General features: G+C 41.4%; 1 protein-coding gene across 1 annotated transcript in view; it reads right to left on the bottom strand.

Annotated features, from left to right (window-relative positions):
• The window catches only part of LOC115469301 (indoleamine 2,3-dioxygenase 2-like), a 55,206-nt gene that overhangs the window by 714 nt on the left and 28,566 nt on the right, over window positions 1–25,926 (bottom strand). Inside the window, exons 4-9 of the mRNA XM_030201808.1 lie at window positions 24,843–24,961; window positions 19,852–19,866; window positions 19,186–19,285; window positions 14,874–14,991; window positions 12,461–12,512; window positions 4,039–4,187 (exon numbers count right to left, since the gene is read on the bottom strand). Of these exons, the coding sequence (XP_030057668.1) occupies window positions 4,039–4,187; window positions 12,461–12,512; window positions 14,874–14,991; window positions 19,186–19,285; window positions 19,852–19,866; window positions 24,843–24,961 (553 nt within the window). The remainder of the gene's footprint in view (window positions 1–4,038; window positions 4,188–12,460; window positions 12,513–14,873; window positions 14,992–19,185; window positions 19,286–19,851; window positions 19,867–24,842; window positions 24,962–25,926) is intronic.

The raw sequence follows: 25,926 nt of genomic DNA, 5'->3' as shown, positions 1-25,926 counted from the left end.
CCAAATATAACAGATGAATCAAAGCTATTGTCCATAACACAAAGGTGTGCTTATGACATGAAAGTGTCACACGAACTGTATCCTCAATAAAGTCTGAATGGGATCTACACATGTTATAGAAAAATCTACCACCAGTATTTAAGTTAATTTATTCTATCAGTATGGGATTTAGCCAATAATTTATCACTCAGTAATGTAGCAGTTAGCTATATATTTATAATTCCCCCAATATTCAGCTGCTGACCAGTTAAATAGCATTTAACCAGTTATCCCCCTCTGAATATCCCTGGTTAGTGGCTAGTAGGTAGCTGGTTATATCAACCTATATAGCCAGATATCCACTGATTTTTAAAGTGATTTTAGCGGCCATATTTGGCCACGTGAAAATGTGGGATATCTTTAGTCGGTTTAAAAATAACCGGCTAATTCTGAATATAGAATGATATGATGAATTTTCAGAGTTATTGATTTTACTGGATACAGAAATGTGTGGCAAAGACTTTGAATGTAACTTGCTCACAAAGTAGAACTGGCTCCATCCTCCCCCTTTCAGACCACTGCTCTTCATTGTCTTCAAACAATTCAGAATACTGCCACCAGGATCCTCTTACATGCTTCCAGATTTGACTGTGTCACACTCCTTCTTACTCAATTGCACTGGTTACCAGTCTCTTCTCGTATTCTCTACAAAATTCTGGCTCTCTCCCATAGGGCTTTCTACTCCGGTCACCCAGCCTAACTCTCTTCTTCCCTAATCTCATATACTCCTCCCAGACTCCTCTGATCACTTAATGATAATCGTCTTTAAATTACACCTCAGAAAGAAGCTCATTTGGACTCCACCTATTCCTGTGCCTTTTTCTGGCTTGCCTTCTCCCTCTGGAATGCTCTTCCTGTGCCTATCTGCCTTGAGCAGTCCTACCCTAAATTTAAGACCCTTTTGAAGTCATACCTATTTGAAATGGCTTTTGCCACCTCCCCAGGCCCAGCTGGCTCTCTCTGAATCCACTAGCCTTCTCTCTTAAAATCCCCTTCCTCCTTTGTTAAATGTATCTTTCCTTTTTATAAATAGTGTTTCTTTCTGAACTCTATTTATTTTAATTTCTATGTACATCACCTTGTTATCTTTGTGATGAAAGATGATTAACTAAATGTCAATAAATCAAATCAAATCCACTAATATTCAGCACATTGCAGCTACGTTTGGTGGCCAAATTGGGCTGCCGAAATAGCAGGCTTATCTTTGGCCGGTTTCAACTTAACTGGTCAGCACTGAATATTGACTTGGCCGGTTAAGTTGAAACCAGCCAAAAATAAACTGGACATTCAATGCTGGTCACCATTAATGGCATGACATTGAATATTCGTGCTCAGTGCTGACCACAGGAGATAGCCCGGCTAACTTCTGCAGTCTGAATATCAGCCCCATATTCTGTCCTTTCAGGGACCCACTTCCAACAGATTCTCCCATTAAGAATATTCTTGCACATGGTACCTACACCTGTTTTTCAGCTCCTGAGTGAGGTTTCTCTTCCTTGTCCGTTCAACTTGAAGGCCAATTAAATATCAGTCAAAGGTGTGGGTAAAACCTCTGTCCTGTCACATTCACTTCACACTGGACACAACTCAAAAGTCATGGGAGACTTCACACAAGACACAAACAAAGTAGACCTAATGGTTGAGCCTTAGACACACATTACTGTACTTCCACAAAGAAATCTTCCACCACATCATACACTCTCTAGGGGGATCTCTGATTTATATAAGGGCAGGCAGTACCATTGCAACAATCCCAGAAGAGGGATGCTGTGACCAGATAGTATACACCTCCTCTATACTTTGACTTGGTATAGTCCTGAGCATACTGGGCTAGTAAGGGTCCTGCAAGGATCCTTACAAAAACTAAAAGAAAAAAAATTGTGTCTGAGTTCCATCAGCTTTGTACCCAATCTGCCATTCATCCAAATGGCTGATCTACCAGACTTACGCCATTTTGTTATACAATATAACCCAAAATGGCCAGTGCCTACCACCCACCCCTGCATTCTCCAGCATCTACTGGAGATACCCCTGGTGGGTAGTGGGGAACAAGAGTATTCTGTTATTTGAAACCTAACCCTTGAGGTTGTACTATAAGACTTTAACTATGGCATCTGAGACTGACATTTCTGCTGATGGAACCACTGGGGCAAGAGTGACCAAAAATTGATTCCGTCCGTCACTACCCAAAAGAGAAGACCCCCCTGATAGATGCCAGAAGGGTGCAGAGAAGATTCAAAGGTTGGAGCATGTCTGAAGGGGGAGGGGGTTCTTTTAAAGGGTGGGAGGGCAGTTCAAGAGGGCATTCTTATTTCTTTAGGGATCAGAGTGTGTGGGAACTAATTTCTGCTAGGTTCCAGCTTCTAAGTTGCTACCTGGGAGCACTGGGCTACATGTTAGTGGATCAATCTCCTGGGGAAGAAAGTTAACTCTATTTCTTGAAGTGTGGTGACTTTTCCATGAATAATACAACTTGCTGTGTTATTCATTTTGGAAAATAATGAACTGCTCTACTTTGTAGCTCATTCCTAACTTGCACTGTAGTAAAATATGCTGTCTTAAGCATTACTGGCAAACAATGTACAGTGATAGGCAAATAGTGCTTGCTATTGCCTTAACACAGTTTTGTAAATAGGGGCCTTAGTTTTCAATGAAAGAATATCCCTAGAAGCCACAGGAGGTTTGTCACATAATCTCTTTCTCTCTCTTCCTCCCATGGACTAAGACTAGCATCTTAAATTCAATTCTGTAGGGTACTAAGAGCTAACGATGTTGTCTCAGCAGAAGCATCATATATCAGAACACCGTGCATTACATAATTAAACAGCTGTATTCTGAAGTATCTGAAGACGCTTAACATTAGCCAAAAGAATGCCAACATAAACAATGTTACAATAGTCCAAGTGGGAAACCAGTAATGCATAAAGTAAAGAGTGTAAGACACATTGTCAAAGTGGGTCCTAACAGACCTGAGTTGACGGAGGACATAGAAAACCTTCGCCATGCAAGAGTACTGCTCTGTGTGAAGAACAGCTGGTAATCAATCAATACTCCTAGATACTGAAAGGAGTCCACAGCCTGCACAGGCAAGTCAATCAACCCCACAAGTCAGAGAGCAGACCAATAAAACCATATCCTCAGTGGAAACAGAAAACGAGCCACCAGAAAGAAAGGAGGCAAATCAGTTAAGTACCTGATCTCTAAGTTCAGTAGTATGCAAACGAGAAATCAAGCGCTAATGTTCCCATCAGATTAAAGAATAGATCACATGGATGAAAGGTGAAAAGGTACTGTATATCTATATATATTTACCTCCTCATAAGAGGCCTGTTTGTGCACACTTTTTAAGCTGGTTCCCTCACATTTTATTCATTTATTTTCATGATTCATAAAACTGATGTATTTGATATGTTTATGTTATTATTTAACTCTTTGAAGTATGCTGCCCGTTATTCAAAATGATTTAGCCAACCGGTGACTGGTTAAATCGCTTGGTCGAGGCTAGTTGCTAATATTCAGCGGCACTTAACTAGCTACGTGCTGCTTAATATCATGTTTAGCGCAGAACACAAAGCTGGCTGTCTTAGGGGTGTTCCGGGCCCCGAGTCAGCACTTGGCTGCTTAACTGCTGATATTCGGAAGGTGCTGCTATAGAATAAGTTCATGCCGCATGTCCTTGGGGCACCTAATTGAAGGGCCCAGTTGTATAATTTTCCCCTTGATGCACACAAAATTGATTTAACATGCAGCAACCTATCAAGAAACATCATTCAATAGATTTACATGCTTCAAAAAGTTCCAGCAGATGCTAAAACATTTTTCTTAAAGCGAATGCTTGAAACAAACAAAAATGTCTGAATATTAGGGAGAAATCTGAAAATTCAAAAACAGACTGAAATTTTGTCTGTGCATGTCCTTACATGTTCGAGAGCCTACTTTGTATAACAGAAGTGAAAGAGGTAAGGAGAGAGTTTATTTTTAAAACCATTTTAAACTTACCACTTTCCTGGCTGTGGCTGATCCCTAGCAATTCATCGAAGGCGTGTAGTATTGTGCTCTGTGCCGCACTGCCTCCAGAGTATGCCTTTGGATCTTCAGCGACCCCCTCATAAACCAGCCCTTCTGGCATTGCTGCATTATCTTTCCATCTGAGGAGGAATATAGGATTGATGAAAATGAATGCCACTGAACTATGCTATGAGCGAGACAGAGTTAGGTAATGTGCCGTCTAACATTGCCCTTCCAATCAGTCAGCACAGCTAATGGTTTTCTTTGACACACGTGTATTTACCCTGACTAAGATATACAAAGATACACTTCCTTAGTCAGTTGTACTTGACTTGTAAAATAGTGTAAACAAAGAAAAATACTTTAGTGACTGACATAGTCCATCTACACATAAAGACTTGTCAGCAACAGCATACTGTGATTTCTAACATAGAATCTTATATGGTAGTTAGGCCCTGCCCAGTGCATCCCAGGATGTTTGAAGATAGTGGCTTGGAGAAGCAGGAGTGAGTGGGCATTGCTCATACTTCTGATGAATGGTTTGGAGGTCTGGAGAGATGGGCTAGGTTACTAGACCACTAGATCACCAAGTCAAAGTTGCTGGGGTCCTGGCCTAGACTAGCCAAGAGGGTGCTGACCCATGAGCCTATTTATGACTGGGGAGCTGGGGTTCCACCAGACCACTTGGGCATTATTTAAGGTTTGGAGAGGAGAGGGCGGATGATGCTTTGGGAAGAAAGGGCTATTAGTCCACCAGTCTTTTTTAATTGGAAAAAGCCAATCCAGGGCAGGGTGGTCGGGTTGGAGAGAAAAAAGAGGTGACGCTAGACACCTCTTCTTTCAACCAACCCTTCTACCACTGCCCTGGACATAGTGAAAAATTCCCAGTGCTAAACGTGCCTAAAAAGCTTTGGGGCATTGTTGCGGGGTACCGAATGACTGCATTTAAATGTGGTCTGTGCTAATGGTTTCAGTGCCTGTGCTGAAACCAATAGAGCATTCTACACATATTAATGTGCATACAAACCCAGCATTCATAGGAGCTGACTCTGTGGGTGCTGTGGGTGCTTGAGCACCCCCAATATTGAGAAAATTCCTTGTATGTGTCCAGGGAGGGGTTATTTCCACTGGGCTTAGCACCCCCAATAATTTTGAAAAGTTGGCTTCTATGCCAGCATTAATCCCCTTTTCGCACAGGTAGCTTTGAGCATGGACCCCATAGTCACTTGTATTGGCAGTGTCCCCATTCAAATAATACGTCCATCCACATCTAATAAGTAAAGAGAATGCTAGATTGTTTGGCGTACTTCTAGCTATAGCAATGCAGACCATATTTTTGGAGTGGAAGGATAATACTGCAATTAAAAGGCAAACTTTCTCTATATTTAAAAGTTTGGGCTCCTTTAGATTTGTATTGTCAAACTGCTAATGTGTGGTTTTGAATGAAATCTCAGCTTATTTGGAATATGGGACAATGTAATGTATTTGTATAACCTGTGTCGTGGGGGATTGTATTGTTTGTTTTCTTTCTTAATAAAGAAATTGAACTACTTATCATTATAGTGCCACTGAACATTATGTAGTAATTAAGAATGAGGTCCCTGGCCAAAAATATTTAGGGACCGATATTTTAAAGGTCCTTATCCAGTTAGCAGATGCTATTATCTGAAAAATGGCTGATAAGAAAGATTTTTAGTGGTACTAACTGGTTAATTAGCGCCACTGAATATTTTGTCTGACCATCTTAGTACTATCCAGACAGTGCCAGGGTAGTCTGTGGACAGAACTTGGGCACACTAGGCCTTTTTTTCCACTGCTGGGAAAAAAGGCTTTTTTAATGTGTCAGTAAATGGCCGTGCGCTAAAATTAAAAGTAGTGTGTGGCTATTTATTTATTTATTTGTTGCATTTTTATCCCACATTTTCCCACCTATTTGCAGGCTCAATGTGGCTTACATTGTTCCGTCATGGTAATCGCCATTCCAGAATGAGAGGTACAAGTGGTATTACATAGAGAACATGAATGACAAAATAAAATTGAGCAAACAGGTATAAAGAGAACACATTCAGGATAATAAGTAAAGAGGTAATGCGTTAAAGCTCATATGAAGGATCATTGCGGTATGCCTTCTTAATGAGGCAGGTTTTCAGTAATTTCCGAAAGTTGGTTAGGTCGCTTTGTTTTTTCACGTCAAGTGGTAATGCATTCCATAGCTGCGTACCTATGTAGGAAAAGCTGGATGCATGTGTTAATTTGTATTTTAGTCCTTTGCAGCTGGGGAAATGAAGATTTAGGAATGTGCGTGCTGATCTTTTAGTATTTCTGGGTGGCAAGTCTATGAGGTCTGACATGTAAACCGGGGCATCGCCATAAATGATTTTATGAACCAAGGTGCAGACCTTGAACGTAATATGTTCTTTGAGTGGGAGCCAATGCAGTTTTTCTCTTAGGGGCTTGGCACCCTCATATTTTGTCTTACCTAATATGAGTCTAGCTGCAGTATTTTGGGCTGTTTGAAGCTTCTTGATGATTTTTTCTTTACAACCAGCATAGAGTGCATTGCAGTAGTCTCACGTGACTTAGTACCATTGATTGATTGTACTAGAATGCGAAAAATGTCTCTTGGGAAGAAAGGTTTACTGCCTAAGCCCTTACCAACACCCAATGACCTAGCGGTGAAGGCTCACGCACTACTCTTGCAGTAATCATTCAGCACACACCAATGTGGCCTAACGCCCCCCAGTAGAAAATTAAAAAATATTTTCTACTGCAGAAAACAGCGGACGCCAACTTTGAAATTACCACTCTAACCCGATGGTAGTGTCGATTTGGTGCATGCTACCCGCATGTTAGTCCTACTGCTTAGAAAAAGGGCCCCTGTGTTAGCTACTACTACTACTACTACTACTATTTAGCATTTCTATAGCGCTACAAGGCATACGCAGCGCTGTACAAACATAGAAGAAAGACAGTCCCTGCTCAAAGAGCTTACAATCTAATAGACAAAAAATAAATAAAGTAAGCAAATCAAATCAATTAATGTGAACGGGAAGGAAGAGAGGAGGGTAGGTGGAGGCGAGTGGTTACAAGTGGTTACGAGTCAAAAGCAATGTTAAAGAGGTGGGTTTTCAGTCTAGATTTAAAGGTGGCCAAGGATGGGGCAAGACGTAGGGGCTCAGGAAGTTTATTCCAGGCGTAGGGTGCAGCGAGATAGAAGGCGCGAAGTCTGGAGTTGGCAGTAGTGGAGAAGGGAACAGATAAGAAGGATTTATCCATGGAGCGGAGTGCACGGGAAGGGGTGTAGGGAAGGACGAGTGTGGAGAGATACTGGGGAGCAGCAGAGTGAATACATTTATAGGTTAGTAGAAGAAGTTTGAACAGGATGCGAAAACGGATAGGGAGCCAGTGAAGGGTCTTGAGGAGAGGGGTAGTATGAGTAAAGCGACCCTGGCGGAAGATGAGACGGGCAGCAGAGTTTTGAACCGACTGGAGAGGGGAGAGGTGACTAAGTGGGAGGCCAGCAAGAAGCAGATTGCAGTAGTCTAAACGAGAGGTGACAAGGGTGTGGATGAGGGTTTTGGTAGAGTGCTCGGAAAGAAAGGGGCGGATTTTACGGATGTTGTAAAGAAAGAAACGACAGGTCTTGGCGGTCTGCTGGATATGAGCAGAGAAGGAGAGAGAAGAGTCAAAGATGACCCCAAGGTTTCGAGCTGAGGAGACAGGGAGAATGAGAGAGCCATCAACAGAAATAGAAAACGGGGGGAGCGGGGAGGTGGGTTTGGGGGGGAAAATGAGAAGCTCGGTTTTGGTCATATTTAATTTCAGGTGGCGTTGAGACATCCAGGCAGCAATGTCAGACAAGCACGCTGAAACTTTGGTTTGGATGCAAGGTGAGATATCAGGGGTAGAAAGGTAGATTTGGGAGTCATCAGCATAGAGGTGGTAGGAAAAGCCATGGGATGAGATTAATGAACCAAGGGAAGAAGTGTAGATAGAAAAGAGGAGGGGACCAAGAACAGAACCCTGAGGTACACCGACAGGCAGAGGGATAGAAGTAGAAGAGGATCCACCAGAGTGAACACTAAAGGTGCGGAGGGAGAGGTAGGAAGAGAACCAGGAAAGGACAGAGCCCTGGAATCCAAGTGAGGACAGGGTATCGAGAAGTATGCTGTGATCGACAGTGTCAAAAGCAGCGGAAAGATCAAGAAGAATGAGGATGGAATATTGACCTCTGGATTTAGCCAGTAATAGGTCATTGGAGACTTTAGTAAGCGCAGCTTCAGTTGAGTGGAGAGGGCGAAAACCAGATTGTAATGGGTCAAGAATAGCATGTGAGGAGAGAAAATCAAGGCAGCGGCGGTGAACAGCACGCTCAAGTAATTTGGAGAGAAAAGGAAGGAGGGAGATGGGTCGGTAATTAGAGGGACAAGTAGGGTCAAGTGAAGGCTTCTTAAGGAGAGGTGTGACCACAGCATGTTTAAAGGAAGCAGCTACTAGACTACTCTTGCTACAACAAAAGCTGTAACCCTCATGAGGTGACATGCAAAAACAGCATAATAATACCTAGGTTATGAAGGTAAATGAGGTTTGTATCTTAATAAGGAGATTATTGCCTCCAAGATAAAGATTATTTAGTAAACTGGGGTTTAGCTATCAGAATTACCTATAGGAAAAAAAAAAGAGGCAAAATATCTCTATTGAAGTTGCAAACATCTGTGTAAAAGGAAAGAAAACGACCTTTAGAAAAGCTTGCTAAAATTCAAGTCACCTACACAGCAGCAAAACCTGTAACAGAAGCCAGAAAGTTGATTAATCTGACCCATGGATAGGTATCAAAATATGTAATCAAAGCTAATGCAATGACACAAATGATTGATGTGAAAAAATATTGTGATGCACCCATTCATCACAAGAGATAATTCAGAAAAGTGGGAGCAGGACCTGGATCCACCTTTCCTGGCAGCATACTTGAAAAGTGGAAAGAGTTAGCTGCAGCTGGCATTCGATAATTTTATACGATGATCCAGACAGAACTCTGGCACATACTGAAGATCATTTTGGAGGCCCAGATGCAGCCACTTCTATGGTGGATGGCCAGTGTGCAGATTCCTGGTACTCTGTATTTCAGCACGGCTTTTGGGAAGGGGTACTATTTTGTTAATGATACAAATTGTGGACCAGAAAGATAAAAGAATCATGATCAGACAGATAATCCACTAGTAAGCAGGAATGCACCTTTACTATTCAACCACCTGGTTACACCCATATGTAGAATTATTCGATCAGAATTAGTGTTTCTGAGATGATAGTCCTCCTGTTCTGTGCCGATTGTGTTCATTCTGAATCAAGAATATGGGTGAACATCTCGATTGTTAATGAGAAAAGATCTGGCCCTAGTCTAATTTACTCCTGGGCCCCCTCATCTAGATGTTAATTAGGACTAGAAATATTTACTGAAGCTAAGGCAAAAGACTAGGATATTTTTATTTATTTGTTGCATTTGTATCCCACATTTTCCCACCTATTTGCAGGCTCAATGTGGGAAAATGCATTACATAATGCATTACATAATGCAGTAGTGGCAGTCGCCAATATCGGCATGAACAAATACAAAGTGAGGTTATGACAGACTAATGATCAGAATTGATAGACATATTGGGGGTCAAGGGGGAGAGTAGGTTATGTCGAATATGAACATGTATGTTGTTGTGTTGCGGGTTTAGGCATTTAGGTTGAGTCGTTTGAGTATGCCTTTTTGAACAGGTTTAGGAGTTTCCGGAAGATTAGGTGGTCGTATGTTGTTTTCACATCGGTCGAAAGCACGTTCCATAGTTGTGTGCTTATATAAGAGAAGCTGGATGCATAGGTTGATTTGTATTTAAGTCCTTTGCAGCTTGGGTAGTGGAGATTTAGGTATGCTCGTGTTGATTTTGTTGTGTTTCTGGTTGGTAGGTCTATGAGGTCTATCATGTATCCCGGGGCATTGCCGTAGATGATCTTGTGAACCAGGGTGCAGATTTTGAATGCAATACGTTCTTTGATTGGGAGCCAGTGTAGTTTTTCTCGTAAAGGTTTGGCGCTTTCGAATCTTGTTTTTCCGAATATAAGCCTTGCTGCTGTGTTTTGAGCAGTTTGGAGTTTCTTTATGATTTGTGCTTTACATCCCGCATAGATTCCGTTGCACTAATCTAGATGGCTTAGTACCATGGATTGTACTAAGTTGCGAAATACTTCCCTCTGGAAGAAAGGTTTCACTCGTTTGAGCTTCCACATTGAGTTAAACATTTTCTTTGTTGTGGCTTTCACTTGGCTCTCCAGTGTGAGATTTCGGTCGATTGTAACTCCGAGAATTTTCAGGCTGTCTGAGATAGGGAGGGTGTGATCTGGGGTGGTTATGTTGGTGGGTTTGATTGTGTTATATTGGAATGTGAGGATGAGTCAATGTGTTTTTTCCTGTGTTGAGTTTTAGTTGAAATGTATTCACCCAAAATTTCATGATGTTCAAGCTGAGTTTGATTTCTTTGGTAATTTCCGTTAGATCATTTTTGTAAAGGATGTACAATGTGACGTCGTACACATATATGAAAGGGTTAAGGCCTTGATTGGATAGGGACTTGGCTAGTGGGGTCACCATTAGGTTGAAAAGGAGCGGTGATAGTGGTAATCCTTGAGGTACCCCGCAGTCTGCTTTCCATGGTGGTGATATGGTCGATTTCGATTTCACTTAATAGGTTCTGATCGTTAGGAAGCCCTTGATCCAGTTAAGTACACTTCCACCGATCCCAAAGTATTCTAGTATGTTTAGTAGTATGCTATGGTTCACCATGTTGAATGCGCTAGACATGTCGAATTGTAGGAGAAGTATGCTTTTGCATGTTGCAATTTCTTGTTTGAATTTGGCTAGGAGTGTAGTTAGTACTGTTTCGGTGCTGTGGTTGGAGAGGAATCCTGATTGTGATTCGTGTAGTATTGTGAAGTTGTTTGTGTAGTCAGTGAGTTGTTTGGTAACCACACTTTCCATCAGTTTGACTACCAGTGGGATTGAGGCTACTGGGCGGTAGTTGGTGATATCATCTGTTTTTTTCTTGGTATCTTTCAGTATTGGGGTGAGTAGGATGTTGCCTTTTTCCTTCGGGAAAAGCCCATGTTGAAGCATATAGTTTAAGTGGGATGTGAGGTCTGCTATGAAGCGGTGGAGAGCAGATTTTAATAGGTAGCTAGGGCAAGTATCCAATTTACAGTGAGTCTTAGAGAACCTATTAAGCACTTGATTGTTTTTTTTTTAATAATTTTTTTTTAATAATTTTTTTGAATAATTTTTTGAATAATTGAGGCCAATATTCTTTACAACAAACTCTTTTATGTCAGCTGGAGGATACACAGAGTTTTAAATAGACTGAGCACTAAATAAAAGGCTTATATTTTGATCTTGCTTACACCCAAGGGACTAAGCAACAAGCAGAACAGCTGTGTCAGGGACTTGAGAGAACAAATAGCTGAAATATCCTTTCCCAGTTATTTTTAGCATCCCTAAAAATACATTTTAGAATACCAAAAAGAATGAGAGGTTGTAAACATTTTTTTTAATTGTAAAAGTATGCTTTTTTTTTAATGCTTCAATGTATCCACAAGATAAGGTAGCTAGTTTTAGATGCAAGGGTGCAGTTGTACTACCAAAAGTCCCCTTTTGCTTACATGGAGGGCTTAACTGGCTGGTTCAAAGCAGACAACATGAGTTTGCTTCCTGAGGCAATTCATCTGCTTCCTGGGTCAGCCAGAATGGGTGTGGTGCCAAGGAGTCATTCAAAAGCCCTGGTGGGTAGAGGGAAGAGAATCCTAATCATCATGCAATGGTGACACCTAGAGGCCAGCAACAGTTCTTGGTCAGCAGGCCACACATTAGGGTTCTTTCTAATATCCTGTAATCATGGTCTCTATTTCAGGTTACTGGGTGTTATCACTCTGCGATGACTAGGATTCCTTCCCTTCAGGAGCTGTGAAAGTTGCTTGTGCAACATCCGCAGCTCCAAATGACCTATGGAGCAGAGACTTGGCTCAGGCATCGAACCTAAGTCCCTCCACAAAGCAGTACTGTTAGTGAAAAGAAAGGTCTAGACCAAGAGTTCATTGTATTAGACTGCAAGTGGATACACAGAAGTGAAATCTAAAAATATTCCTTCAGAAATATAGTGGTGGATGCTTAGAATGACTTTCCACAGAAAGTGGCAAAGATTAAAATTAATAAATAAATAAATAACAGAATTCAAGAAAGCCCAGGATAAGCACAGAGATTCCTTAGCTGTGAAAGAGTGAAAGAGTGAAAGGAAAGATGGAGATCAACTGCTATCTAGAACTTTCAGTCTTCCTTTGTTATTTCACACTTCTGTGTCATCAATGGTGAAGTGATACATACCCAGAGAGGAAGATACGGATGACTGTGTAGAATATTTCTGAATCAACGTAATCTGCAAGAGAAAGTGAAAGCCTGAGTGTCACTTCTGGCAAAGAGCTGACATTTTGACATTTGTAAATGTTGTTAAAATGACAGAAACAAGTTCACCTACTCTTATATTCCCTTAATAAGATTCCTTGGTATGTAACCCAAGATCAAGTACAATAAAAAAGCATGTTAACAGGGTACTGTTTAATTAGGTTTTCCACATTATTAGACAGGTTTCTGATGACTTATTTTGAGGAATGGGGATTCTATTAACTCTGTCCATGTGGCTATCAAAAAACTTCAGCTACACTATCACCAGTCCACTATCTGCTGATAGCATCCTCTTATGAAGAAAGATCACAGGCTCAAAATGATATTGCTTCTTTCCTGTTTTGCAGGAGCACAGACAGATTCACTAGTACACAATTATATGGCATTTTCCCCGTTATGATCTCATCCCCCATGGACAGCTGCTCCAGAACAGCAATATTTCAGCATGGTTTCTGAATTAACCATCATCCATCCTGCTCCACATAGCTGCTTGGCATGTATTCCACTCCTGGTTTTCAGGTTCCTGTACTGTTTAGTCTGACTTTTGCAGGTTGCAGTGGGATGGGAATTAAAAACTCAGTTGTGAACTAACATCGTATGTTGACATGCAGTCTATGGCTCAGTTCAGGTATCACTCCCTCAGTCCCTCCTCCCTTTCAATACTTCAACAATGCAACGATACAGCTAGGTTGATAATAGGAGATATTTGTATTCTGAGGTATGCTTAATTAAATTTCAATAACGTTTTTTTTTAAAGGTGGTGTACTGTACTGATCACATTAAGAAAAAGCTTGAGTGCTCCACCTACACAGTCTACTGGCTACCTTTGTTGCTGAATTGTTTAAGTACTGACAAGGGAATGGGAATAAATTGTAACAGTCAAATTTGATCTTTCTTCCCTATACAAAACAATTGTGGGGGGGATTTTTAGTGCTTGGTTCAGACACCACACAGAATCTAAGTTACAAACTCAGATTTGTGTCACAGATTATCCTCTTTTTAAATATTTGATCCAGCCCTGCCACTTCCCTGTGCTATAAAAAAGAAAGAGAGATAACTTTTGCAGGATCTCTCTACCCATCCCAGCTTCCTGCTCTGGTCCCTTCCCTATACATCAGGTCCTCACATGGAAGGAGAAATCCCTATTCACTCTTGTCAAAGAAGACAGATACAGCCTAAACAAAATGTGTTAGGTGATTTAGAAAAACATGGAAATAGCATGTGCAGTACGCAGATGTATGTCTATGTCCAAAACATACTGATTGAGAGGAAAGAAAAAATAAAGAACACTGACTATGTCCACATTAAACAGAAATAGGCAAACATTCAAAGTAGATATAGGGGGTTAATTCTCAAAAGTCCACCTATAGTTAGGCATCTCAAATGTGTGTCTCAATGTAAATTTTATAATGACAATTACACGCATAATTGCTGTTATAGACTACAGTTACATACCTAACTTTAGGCGTAAGCATTTTTGCTAGCTCAATGGCTGGTGTAAATGCTGTCACCTAACTGCTGTCAATTAGGCATTTAACTGACAATATTCTACAACAATGCATAAGTACTAGGCATACCCATGATCTGCCCATGACCCTCCTATATCTACACCATTTAGCAGTTGTACGCTAAAGGAATTATGTGCTATGGCTATAGAATACATATTAAGTGCAGTTATGTGTGTTGACTACAAGTCAGTGCCAATTAACACCAATTATAGCAAATTCTTGATTGTTAATGCCAATTAGCACCTACTTTAACAATTAAGCTACATGTATAACTGACATAACAAAGACTAGGGGGCACGCAATGAAGCTCCAAAGTAGTAAATTTTAAACAATCAGAGAAAATATTTCTTCACTCAACGTGTAATTAAACGCTGCAATTCGTTACCAGAGAATGTGGTAAAAGTGGTTAGCTTAGCAGGGTTTAAAAAAGGTTTGACTAGCTTCCTAAAAGAAAAGTCCATAAGCCATTATTAAGATGGACTTGGGGAAAATCCACTGCTTATTTCTAGGATAAGCAGCATAAAATGTATTGTACTGTTTTGAGATCTTGCCAGGTACTTGTTACCTGGATTGGCCACTGTCGGAAACAGGATACTGATGTCCTAGTATGGCAATGCTTATGTTCTTATGTCATAACCTGTGTGTGCAATTTTGTGTACTACATGCAAATATGAGCACATAAGATTATGAAAGTAGGGGGATATATAACTAATGCATGACTTTTCTGGAGGCATTTTTTAAGACCAGAAAGTTTGCAGCTCCTGAAACCAGATTTAGTCACAAGCACTTCATTATCAAGAGGAAATATAATCTGAATGAGCCCATACCGTGCATCTGTTTCAGAGCCTCTGTCATCTTCTCAATTGACTTTGCCAGATCATGCAGCGCATGGTGCAGCAATTTGGCATTACGCTGTAGTAAGGCATCAACCGTCTGAACAATAGCCTGCAAGCCATTGAAAAGCAGAAGAGTTTGAAGGTTAAGCTTTGAGGTTGTTTCACCACCATGAAGCCTGGTTTTGCATATGTTGTTTAAATAGGAGAAGAGATTAACTCTGGATGTTCCCAATCAGGAGAGTATTTTAGAAGAGGTTCTCTGGGTGTGGAACAGTTTATAAAATAACTAGTTAAAAAGGCCCGTTTCTGAGACCAATGAAACGGGCGCTAGCAAGGTTTACATCATAGTGTGTATATTTGAGAGAGTGTGTGTGATAGTGACTGTGTGAGAGAGAGAGACAGAGTGAATGTGCGAGTGTGTGTGTGACATAGAGTGAGGCTGTCTGTGTGAGAGTGTGTTGGCTGACTGGCTGGCTGGTTGGTTGGGTGGCTGGCTGGCTGTCTCCCTCCGACGTTCAGGCTGGCCGCCTGTCTGCCTATGTGCCTGCAGGATGCGAGGGCAGGGCAAACAGTCATGGGCAAACTTTGATCTACACCACCACAGATTTAGAATGTTGGGACTTATGGAGGCTTCATTAGAATGTTGGAGGTGCGTTTTATATAGAGAGATTATAAGGGCATGGGAAATACACAGGTTAAGTGCAAGCACAGAGGCAGTGCAACATCTTTTTGATTGGAAGGTCCACCCAAACCAATTTCCTGCCCTGTCCCCCAAGCTGTCTAGTTGCTAATGCTATGTTGGGCATAATATTGGTGGCCCCTGTGAACTACCCTATTCCACTGCCTATGTGCCAGCATATACAATGGGAGCATCAATTTTAGAAATAACGAAATTCAGAAAAAGAGCAGCATCATTCAGGGCTTAGCACGTGTAAATGCTGACATACATATGAGAAGCAGGTTTTGCAGTCTACATAGCTAAGTGCATCCACATACACATATATATGCCAGTGTTTACAAACCTCCACCAAAAAGGAGTCAATTAAAGATCCAAGGTGCAAACTTTGATTTTGTGGTTTTTAATGTGGTTTTAAACTCCAGAGAGGGAAGCACAATTGCCCCTCTTAATCATTTGTCTAAAGCCAAATGAGCACTTAGCTCTCCACTTTGGACTACTGTAATACTTTACTATGTGGGATTACTCAGAAAGAAACATGGCGTCTTCAGTTGGTGCAGAATGCGGCCTAGCACCTGGGCATTTTGATCATATTACCCCACTCTTGAGGACTGAACATTGGCTCCCTCTATCTTTCTGGGAGTCCTTTAAGCTACTTATTTTTGTATTTAAGGTTTTACAATCTGATCTCCCTGTTTATCTTTCTCAATTTATTTTGCCTTATACACCCTCCAGGACACTTTCTCTTCACAAAGGGGGTCTTTTACAAGCCACACTAGCATTTTTAGTTTGCAGTAAAAATCAGCTGGCGGTAAACGCTGAGATGCCATGGGCATCTCAGTGTTTACCGCTAGCTGATTTTTACCACAAGCTAAAAACACTAGTGTATTTTTGTAACAAGCCCCAAGAGTTGCCTCCTTCAGGTTCCCTCTTACACCTCTGTTCATCTTTTCTCTATTAGGAATACACTATTTAGTGTGCAGGGCCCTACTTTATGGAATTCTATTCCACTGGATTTATATATTGCATATTCTTTATCAGACTTTAAGATTAGACTGGAAACATATTTGTTTTGTCAAGCATTTGGGTCATAGGCGCTTTTGGGGCCTGGCTGGCATATGGGTATTCGATATGTGGCAGTGTTGGTTTTCTAGGTTTCTTTTTCTTTTCTTGGTGTACCTCCTATTCTATTTTGTATCATTGTAGTTCCATGTCTCTCTTTTCTTTTTAATATATTAATATTGTAAACCGCTTTGATAGCTTTCTCATAAGCAGTATATTAAGTTTGAATAAACTTGAAACTTACACATGCCTTGGAGCAGGTATAAATGCCAATGTCTTGATTTTTTTAAATATACAGGCATACTTTTCAGAGTTGCTTAAACCACACCTACAACAAGCAACCTTTCAAAATAGTGCTATGGAATTACACATGTAAGTAGCAGTAGCGTAGCCACAGATGGGCCTGGGTGGGCCCACTTAGGGCTCAGGCCCACCCAACAGTAGCACACATTTAGCGGTAACTGGTGGGTGTCCCAAGCTCCGCCAGCTGAAGACTTCCCCCTGATGGTAATAAAAATGCTACTCTCCACGATACTGGCACCTATGCTTGGAAGAACACTTGGTGCCCACCCACGTCTTGCCTAGGTCCACCCCAAAACTGGTTTTCTGACTACGCCCCTGGTAAGTAGTGGCTTTTCTAAAACTGATAATTACATGTGTAAAGTATTTACACGTGTAAAAACTACTATTTTTATGTGCAAATGCTCCACAAGCTTTCTGCAGCTTGACAGTGTCCATCCATCACCGACATTGTCTTCATTAGTCACATCTGCAGAAATAAGTCCATTGGTGTAAAACTCACTTGCATTTACGATAGGCAGAATGCCTCTTTTCTTTCATTTATATAGGGGAGAACATGGGAAGAAAATATATATTAAGGCTGTCAGCAAAATGCTGAATTATTTCAATGACACTGTTTCAAATACAAGGCCTTGGAGAAAGGGCCTTCCAAACTGTATCTACCTAACTGGGTTAATCTTTTTATCTCTACTTTTACTGATCTATACTTTGCTTTGTATAGCATTGTGCACACCATCAGTGTTGTCTAATTATAAAACACATCACATAACAAATTCTCTCTTTCATTCAAAATTTATTTATTTATTTATTACATTTGTATCCCACATTTTCCCACCTATTTGTAGGCTCAATGTGGCTTACATAGACAAAATCCCTTGGTGATGCCAACTGTGGTGAATGCAAATGTAGCAACGTATTAAAATCTGAATATTTTTACTGCTTTAATTGTCTATTGCCTATATTTGACTTATTCTTGCTATATAACGCATTGAGTGAATTCCTTCAAAAAGGCAGTAAATCAATCCTAATAAATAAACAATAAAAAAAATAAATGTGGGAGTTAGAAGGGGAATATAATCCAAGGATACAAAGTCTGTTGAAAACATATTATTTTACTCATGCCTTTGGCTTATAGGTGGCGGGGGCTGTATAGTTGCTTTAACTACTGCCTGCAAGGAATTGTTTTATAAATGTCTGTATGACTTTTTTTCCATTTTCTTGGTTTGATTGTGTAGGTCTATCCTATTTTTAAATGGAGTTCTTTTTTTATTTTATATGTTTATTTTTTTTTATAAACTGCTGCAACCTGTATAGTTTTAGCAATATAACACATACTACTACTACTACTACTTATCATTTCTATAGCGCTACTAGATGTATGCAGTGCTGTACGCTTGAACATGAAGAAACAGTCCCTGCTTGACAGAGCTTACAATCTAATTAGGACAGATAAACAGGACAAATAAGAGATACGGGAATTACTAAGGTGGGGATGATAAAATAAGTATTCTGAACAAGTGAGTAAGGGTTAGGAGTTAAAAGCAGCATCAAAAAGGTGGGCTTTTAATCTAGATTTGAAGACAGCCAGAGATGGAGCTTGACGGACCGGCTCAGGAAATTTATTCCAGGCATATGGTGCAGCAAGATAAACAATGTCTTATGTTTTCCTTTCAAATAATCTTTATGGAAATGTTTATGATGAAGAAAAGGGAAAAAGATGGCAAATTGTAAGCAGAAACATATCAATAGCAAGCTGATAATAGTTTTCTAATAGATTTCAACCCACTGAAAGATGTGGTTGTTAAAATGAAGGCACCTAACAGTTCTGGAGACGTGCATCTTTAAAATATCATTTGTCTAATAAAAGAATTATTTCCACTTAACAGATGCTGGTTTTAGTGACCTACCAAGCATTCCTTTTTTCTTATTTCTGAAGCATGTAAAGTTAGTATTGATGGACACTTCTTTTAATTCAAGCTCAGGAGTCAACAGAATAGGAGCAGTTGCTTCATGTGATAATTCTTTGTCTGAATATGATTGAATGTGATCTGTGCCAGAAGACTGTGCAGCTCAGGAACTGGCTTGTATTTGCATACAAAGCATCAAATTGACTCACTCCAGGCATGTGCAAATCATATGAAGAAGTAAAGAAATGTCAGAGAATCTCAACTGTGTTTTGGGTCACTGTAAGAAGAGGTCAACTGGCAGACTGAATGGGTGTTATGGTCCTTATATCTCATCATTTTCTGTCCTTCTATAGGTTACCTTAAGTCCAGGCACAGCTGCTAATTCAACCAGGAAGGTAACCAAAATGAATCCTCTCAGGCTCTCTCCACCAGGCAATGAAACAATGGGATCCAAATTCCTTGCAAGAGACATTAAAATGGCACCCCGAACAGCAGCAAATTAGAGTGAGGCATTTTAAACTTTTCATACACTGCATTATATCCCAGGTTATTTTCCTCTGCTTATAAAACTTGAATACTGAAAGCTGCAAGTCTTCCAATTCACAACAAATATGATTCTGGATGGCATGCAACAATTAATAAACAGTTTTGGTGGGAGTGGCTCTAGGACAGTCAGTGTGAGGGATGGGAATAGCTGGCAAATGCCAAGGGTGAGAGGGAGCTTCCCCATACCAGGATTCAGCCAGCAACTCTGGGATGAAGCAATGGAATCCACATCTCCTCCCACCCCAAGATACCCATAAAAGCTTTAAAATATAATCTGCACAGCAGCTCATTAGAAACATGTGTCCCTTTTTAATTTTTATTACCAAATTACAGAAGAGTGTCACTAATTAATTTTGAATGCAGAGCTCGGCTGAGAGGCTTAAGCAAAATTTCAAGGGGTAGTTTTTCCTACAGCTGTAAATACATTCTTACGCATGAGAGCTTTCTAGCCAGGAATTAAATAATGTAGTAAGCTTACTCAATTTTCAGAGGTCTACATGGAATTTCCAGGCAGCAGTGACAGATGTGTTGGGAAGAAAAAGAAACAGAAATTAGTTTTCAGTGTGAATTTCATATTTAACATTTAATACGGGGGCAATTCTACAACAATTCTTCCATTTAGGTGCCTCGAGGATACACAGTAGAAGCCTATTTTGTAACAGAACCTTGAAGTCCATGTCCCATTACAGAATACTAATATAACCTGGTATCGGCTCACCTAACATTTACCTTCCCACAGTTACACCAGCCATAGACATGGCATAATTGTAGGTGGTGCATAAATGCAGCAGGGAGATGCATAATTGACAATATTCTGTAAGTTACACACATAACTAGGTCACCTGAGGCGGGGGCCTCAGGCAGCATTCTTGTGAAGCAGCATCGCCCTCTGCCCTTCCCTCCCCAACCTAGATCCACTGAGAGACATAGCCGGGCCCAGGACAGAACTGGACCGCTGCAAACCACCCCCCTTGCGTCACCCCCTTGCACCGCCACTCCCACCAGCCCCCTTATCTTTCTGTGTTTGTCTTCAAGGGGGGCCCAGGCCTGGTGCCGGCAGCAAGAAGGAGCGGGGGAAGACAGACTTGGAAAAAGGGAGCAAGAAGAAGCTTGCCAATGCCGGGCCCGGGCCTGCCCCCTCTCGGCGGCCCTGCCCCCTTCCCTGAAATTACCTTTTTCTTTTCTTTTCTTGTTTTTCAAAAGAAGGTAGCAGCAGCGACTCTCATAGGCTGCCCTGTCGCAGGTCCCAGCCCCTTCTTTCTACCGTGAGTGGTCCACCTCTTTGGAAACAGGAAATTATGTCAGAGAGGTGGGCCACCTGCAGTAGAGAGAAGGGGCTGGGACCAGTAATTTCGGGGAAGGGGTTGGGAGGGGGCAGCAGCTCATTTTCTGCCTCAGGCAGCAGATTTTCTTGGACCACCCCTGTGTCCCCCTGTATGCTCAAATGCATTTACATGTTATGTAAGTCAGGCACGCCATTACAGAATAATATTTTGGTCCCCTACTGTCACTTTTGTGGTTAAGTGTACAGTAACGTGTAAGTGCTAGTATTCTGTACATTTACATGTGCAAGAGTCAAGGCTTTTTTTGAGGGGGTACTTGGGGGTACTGAGTACCGGCACCTTTTCCATTGTCTGCTTAAATTGACCCATGGTCCCCAAGTTTTAATGAAAGAGCTCAGGTTCTACACACCAGTTCTGCTTTGCCATAGATTCTGTGACTGGTTGCAAGGGGCCTGGCTATTGTGGGGTTGGTCCCTCAGTGATCACCCCACCCCTGAAGGGTGGTCTGGCATTTGAGTACCGGTACCTTTTTCCCTAAAAAAAAAGCGCACTGGCAAGAGTCATGTAAATGCCAGCGCCCAGATCACAGAATTGTCCTTCAAATGACTTTTGAGGGTAACATATCCACAAGCCTAGTGATAATGTTTAGGATTGTGTTGCAATTTACATCTGTTTCATGTATCTGACATTCTCTCTCCTACACCAACATCATTTTTGGGAGGAATACGTAAAATGAAACATGGTATTCCATTATTTCCCCCTAAAACACATCAAGGGCCAGATTCTATATATAGCACCTAGAAAATCCATGCAGAAAACATTTCCACCTAAGCGTATTCTATAAGTAGCGCCTATATTTAGGCACGGTAAATAGAATACGCTAAGTTGATATGCAACCGCCATTACGTCAAATGTAAGGCACATTGAGCCTGCAAATTGGTGGGAAAATGTGGGATACAAATGCTACAAATGCTCATTTCTTCAACAAGACACATCACTAAGATCATCACATGTGAAACCCCCCACATGTACCCAGAATTATCTTATAATGTTTTCTTGTTATCTCACTATTATGCTTTATCATTATCATGTAACCCAAAATCCTTCTGTAACACCAATTGTCCATTCTCTTCTCATTTCCACTATTCATGATGTATTGTAAGCCACATTGAGCCTTCAAAGAGGTGGGAAAATGTGGGATACAAATGCAACAAATAAATAAATTAAATAAATAAATAAAATAAAAAAATAGTGCCTAAAACTTCACGCATCTATTTACGCCAACAAAAACATGGCATAAATCCTAGTGTGTAGATTTAGGCACAGAGGGCCATATTCTATAACAACTCATGTAAATTTTGGAACACTCATGAAATGCCCATTTCCCAACCATAACCATACCCTTATTTGCCTGTGCGCATTAAAATTTAGACACAGTGCATTACAGAATACGCTTAGAGAGTTGTGCGAGTAAATTTTAGTTATCACCAATTAGTGCTCATTATTGCTTGTTAAGTGCTGTTGACAATGCTGATTGGCTTGTTAAACCAATTAAGTTCCACACATTGTTACAGAATACGCTTGGATTTCAGCGAGGAATGCTAGGTGCGCTATATAGAATCCAGGGGCAAAGGGCTAAAAGACTAATTGAATACTAGAATTGTGACAATCAACTTTCTTTAAACTGGTTCCCATTTGACCTAGCACTGCCAACTATTTAAAATTTTACTTTTATATCCAATGAACATAAGTTCTCAGCAAGAAACAAATAGCATAGAAACATTTTTTAAAACCTTTTCAAATAAGGGGTGAAAATGAAGAAAAAACCAAGCAGGCTGTGTTTATCAGTCCACAGATTGGAGGTGCAGTCTAAATCCATATTTAAAAATATATTTTTACAAAATTAGGTTATAACTGTTTAAGTGAGTCTACTCCTATACTATTCCAGTGCATATTAATAAGAAGGTGGCGAAAGAAAACCACACCAAAAATTGAGCCAAAACAAAATTCCCTAGCTGTTAGACCCCAGGATGCAAAAGGAAATTTTTTTTTCTTCTATGGGTAAATTTGGAAACATCAGAATACTTTTTGCTGAAACCAGCTTCTCTTCTTTACTGGCTTCTGCTGCAGCAAGTCACAAGCAAGCAGAAAAGCATTAAAACAAATAAAGAAGAAAAAAGCCAGCAAACTACTGTGAGTCTAGCATTTATATCCACTGGAAGTCACTGCTGACATCATCCAGCCTTAAAGGCACAACATTGTTATACCAACTCTACCGACTGGACTCAAAAGGATAAACACACTTAGAGGTAAAAGTTTGCTAGGTTTATAGACCTAAAGAGCAAATTGTGACCAGGTTCACCCTTTCAGAAGTGTCAAGGGGGAGCATTTTTTGAGGAGGCTTTAACGCAAACACCCTGCTCTGCTCCACTGCCTCCAGTCCCAACCACTCCATCCCATGCACATTCACTTTGCCTCTTATCTCCACCCCTGCCTCACTAGAAACTACTCACCTACTCACTTGATGCTCTTTCCCCGATTCTCACACCCTCCAATTCACTCACTCAACCTCATGATGTTTTTCACCCTCTCTTATCCCCACTCATCCATTTGATGCTTTTTCACCCCATCCTTACCCCCCTCCCGCTCAATATTTTTCCCTATTCTAATCCCTACCCATTCAATGCTTTTTCCTCTATTCTCACCACTACCCACCCACCCATCTGCTCACTCATCCATCCATTCACACACTTGCCAACCAACTAGAGGTATTCCTCCCTCCCTCCCTCCCTCCCTCCATTCCTTCAGAGGGGTTCTCCCCCTTCTTTCTCACCTGTCATTTCCATAGCCAGCAGCAGGAGATACATTAATAAGATATCCTCTCATGGTGTCACTGGAAAGCTGTGAAATTTTGCAGTTCTTATTGCGAGGTTGGTCTCATGGCAGCAGAAGATGATATCTTATTAATACTTCTCCTGCTGCCAATGGAGGAGGAAGCTGCCAGAGCACATCTGACCTGCTGAGCAGGAGTTTATGATTCCTCAGGAGTGTGGGAGATCACCCATGAAAGGGGAAGTCTCCCTGAATGCAGGAGACTTGGCAATGGATGAATCAATTCATAGAATATGAAGAATTATAACACTCTTCATTGACTCATAAAATAATATTTTATACATTGATCATTATGGGCCTTCCTCTCCCCTTAATCACCGTGTCCATTAATCACAAATCACCTTTGCCTTCCCTGTTTGGTAGTTTCTAACAGATTGGCTTTAGTATGCTAACATTGTGGTCCTTTCAGATATTAACGTCAAACAAGAAAGTGAAACCAGGGCCGGTCTTAGCAATTGCGGGGCCCTGTGCAGACTAGTTCAGTGGGGCCACCTGCCCACGCCCGCCACCGTAAGCAATAATTTATCAGAGTTTAAAAGGAGGTTTAGAGCTCTCAGAATCCCACCTCACCCCATACCTTGATGTACATCCACCACGTTTCAGTAGAGAGCAGCAGACAACAGCAGCGATTTTCATATCCCATCAGCTGCCGAGCCCAGAACTTCCTAGCTGCTGCATCCCGCTCTTGTGGATGCAAGAAGTGACATCAAAGGGGGGCAGGACATAGCAATGAGGAGGCTCTGGGCTCGGCAGCAGATGGGATATGAAAATCGCTGCCGCTGCCTGATGCTCTCTACTGAAATGTAGATGCACATTAAGATATGGAGCAGGGAGGTGTTCCAAGACAGGAGGACAGACATGCCAGAGATGCGGGATCCTTAGGAGCACGGGGCCCTGTGCAACCGCCCCTGTCGCCCCTGCCTAAGACCTGAATAAAACTCCCTTCCTGGAAAGTTTCTAACCTTCCAAGAGTTCTACCTTCTATGAAATCTGTCTGTTTCCAACATAGTACAATACAAGTTTAGATAAAGGCAAAACAATGTGCTTTTTTCATGTGCCTCTAATTATAATAATTTAGCTTGTGGCATTATATCTGCAGTGCTGAGCAGTTATTTGTTAGATGTCTGGATGATAACCTATGTTTGTCTAAAAGTTACAAGGAGCCTGAGATCTGCAAGAGGGTATTAAATCTCAGGTGAATAAACCAAATGCAGTGATCTGCAGAATTACATGGTAAGAGTGAGTGGATACAGTTTCTGCATATGTATTCTTTTGGTTTGCTTGATTTACATACCCATTTGGGTTTCTTTTTTTCCAGTTAGCTAGCACTAAATCTGCATGAACGAGAATAGGTGGCAGCCCAAGTGTCTGAGAGATCTCATAATATGGAACTGCAAGATTACGTGGCAGAACCTGGAAAAAAAAAAAAAAACATTAGTAATGAAATGTATGTGTCTATTTTCATTTTTCATTTAAATTTCAAGTATTACCCTCTCTCTTCTAAAAGACCTAGAGTATCTTACAATATGAAAGCAGCAATACAATAAGTTACAGAACACAAATCACAAGTAGTATGAACATTTTGATTAAAATACATTTCACAACAAAATCAGTCACACTTTTCCACAATCCTTAATCAGTTCCCCTCTCCTACAGAAAGGTCATAGGTGCCGACTCTATGGGTGCTGTGGGTGCTCAAGCACCCCCAATATTTCACCCACCGGAAGTTCCCTTCCAGCCCAGAATTTTAAGTCCCTCCCTCCGAGTTCCAGGGCCCGCCCTCCGTCCCTCCGAATTTTAAAAGCCATCTTCTTACCTCATTGGGTTACTGCGGCAGCAGCACGCAGTGAAAAGCGTGAAGGCTTAGCGCTTCAGCCTTCCCTTCTGTGTCTCTCAGCTCTGGTCCTGCACTCATTTCCTGTTTCCACAAGGGCGGGACCAGAGCTGAGAGACAGAGAAGAGTTATGCTGCTGCCCGCCATAACTCCGAAGAGGTAAGAAGATGGCTTTTAAAATTCGGTCGGACGGAGGGCCCTGGAACTTGGAGGGAGACCCTGGAACTGGGAGGGAGGGACGGAGACCCTAGAACTGGGAAGGAGTGACGGAGGGAGGGAGGGAGACCCTAGAACTGGGAGGGAGACCTTGGAACTAGGAAGGAGGCCTTGGAACTCGAGGGAGGGAGACCCTGGAACTCGAAGGGAGGGAGGGAGGGAAAGGAGAGAGAGAGGGGAGGGAGGGGGGCTGGAACTGGGAGGGAGGGTGGAACTGGAACTCGGAGGGAGTGAGGGAGGGGGGCCTGGAACTGGGAGGGAGGGGGACGAGAGAGAGAGGGAGGGGGAATGCACCACCTGTAAAAAAAAAAAAATTTTTTCAGCACCC

This window comes from Microcaecilia unicolor, chromosome 4 (genome assembly GCF_901765095.1).
Source record: "Microcaecilia unicolor chromosome 4, aMicUni1.1, whole genome shotgun sequence".
Classification (NCBI taxonomy): Eukaryota; Metazoa; Chordata; class Amphibia; order Gymnophiona; family Siphonopidae; genus Microcaecilia; species Microcaecilia unicolor.
Note: the sequence above shows the minus strand (reverse complement) of the source record. Positions and strands in the feature narration are given on the sequence as shown.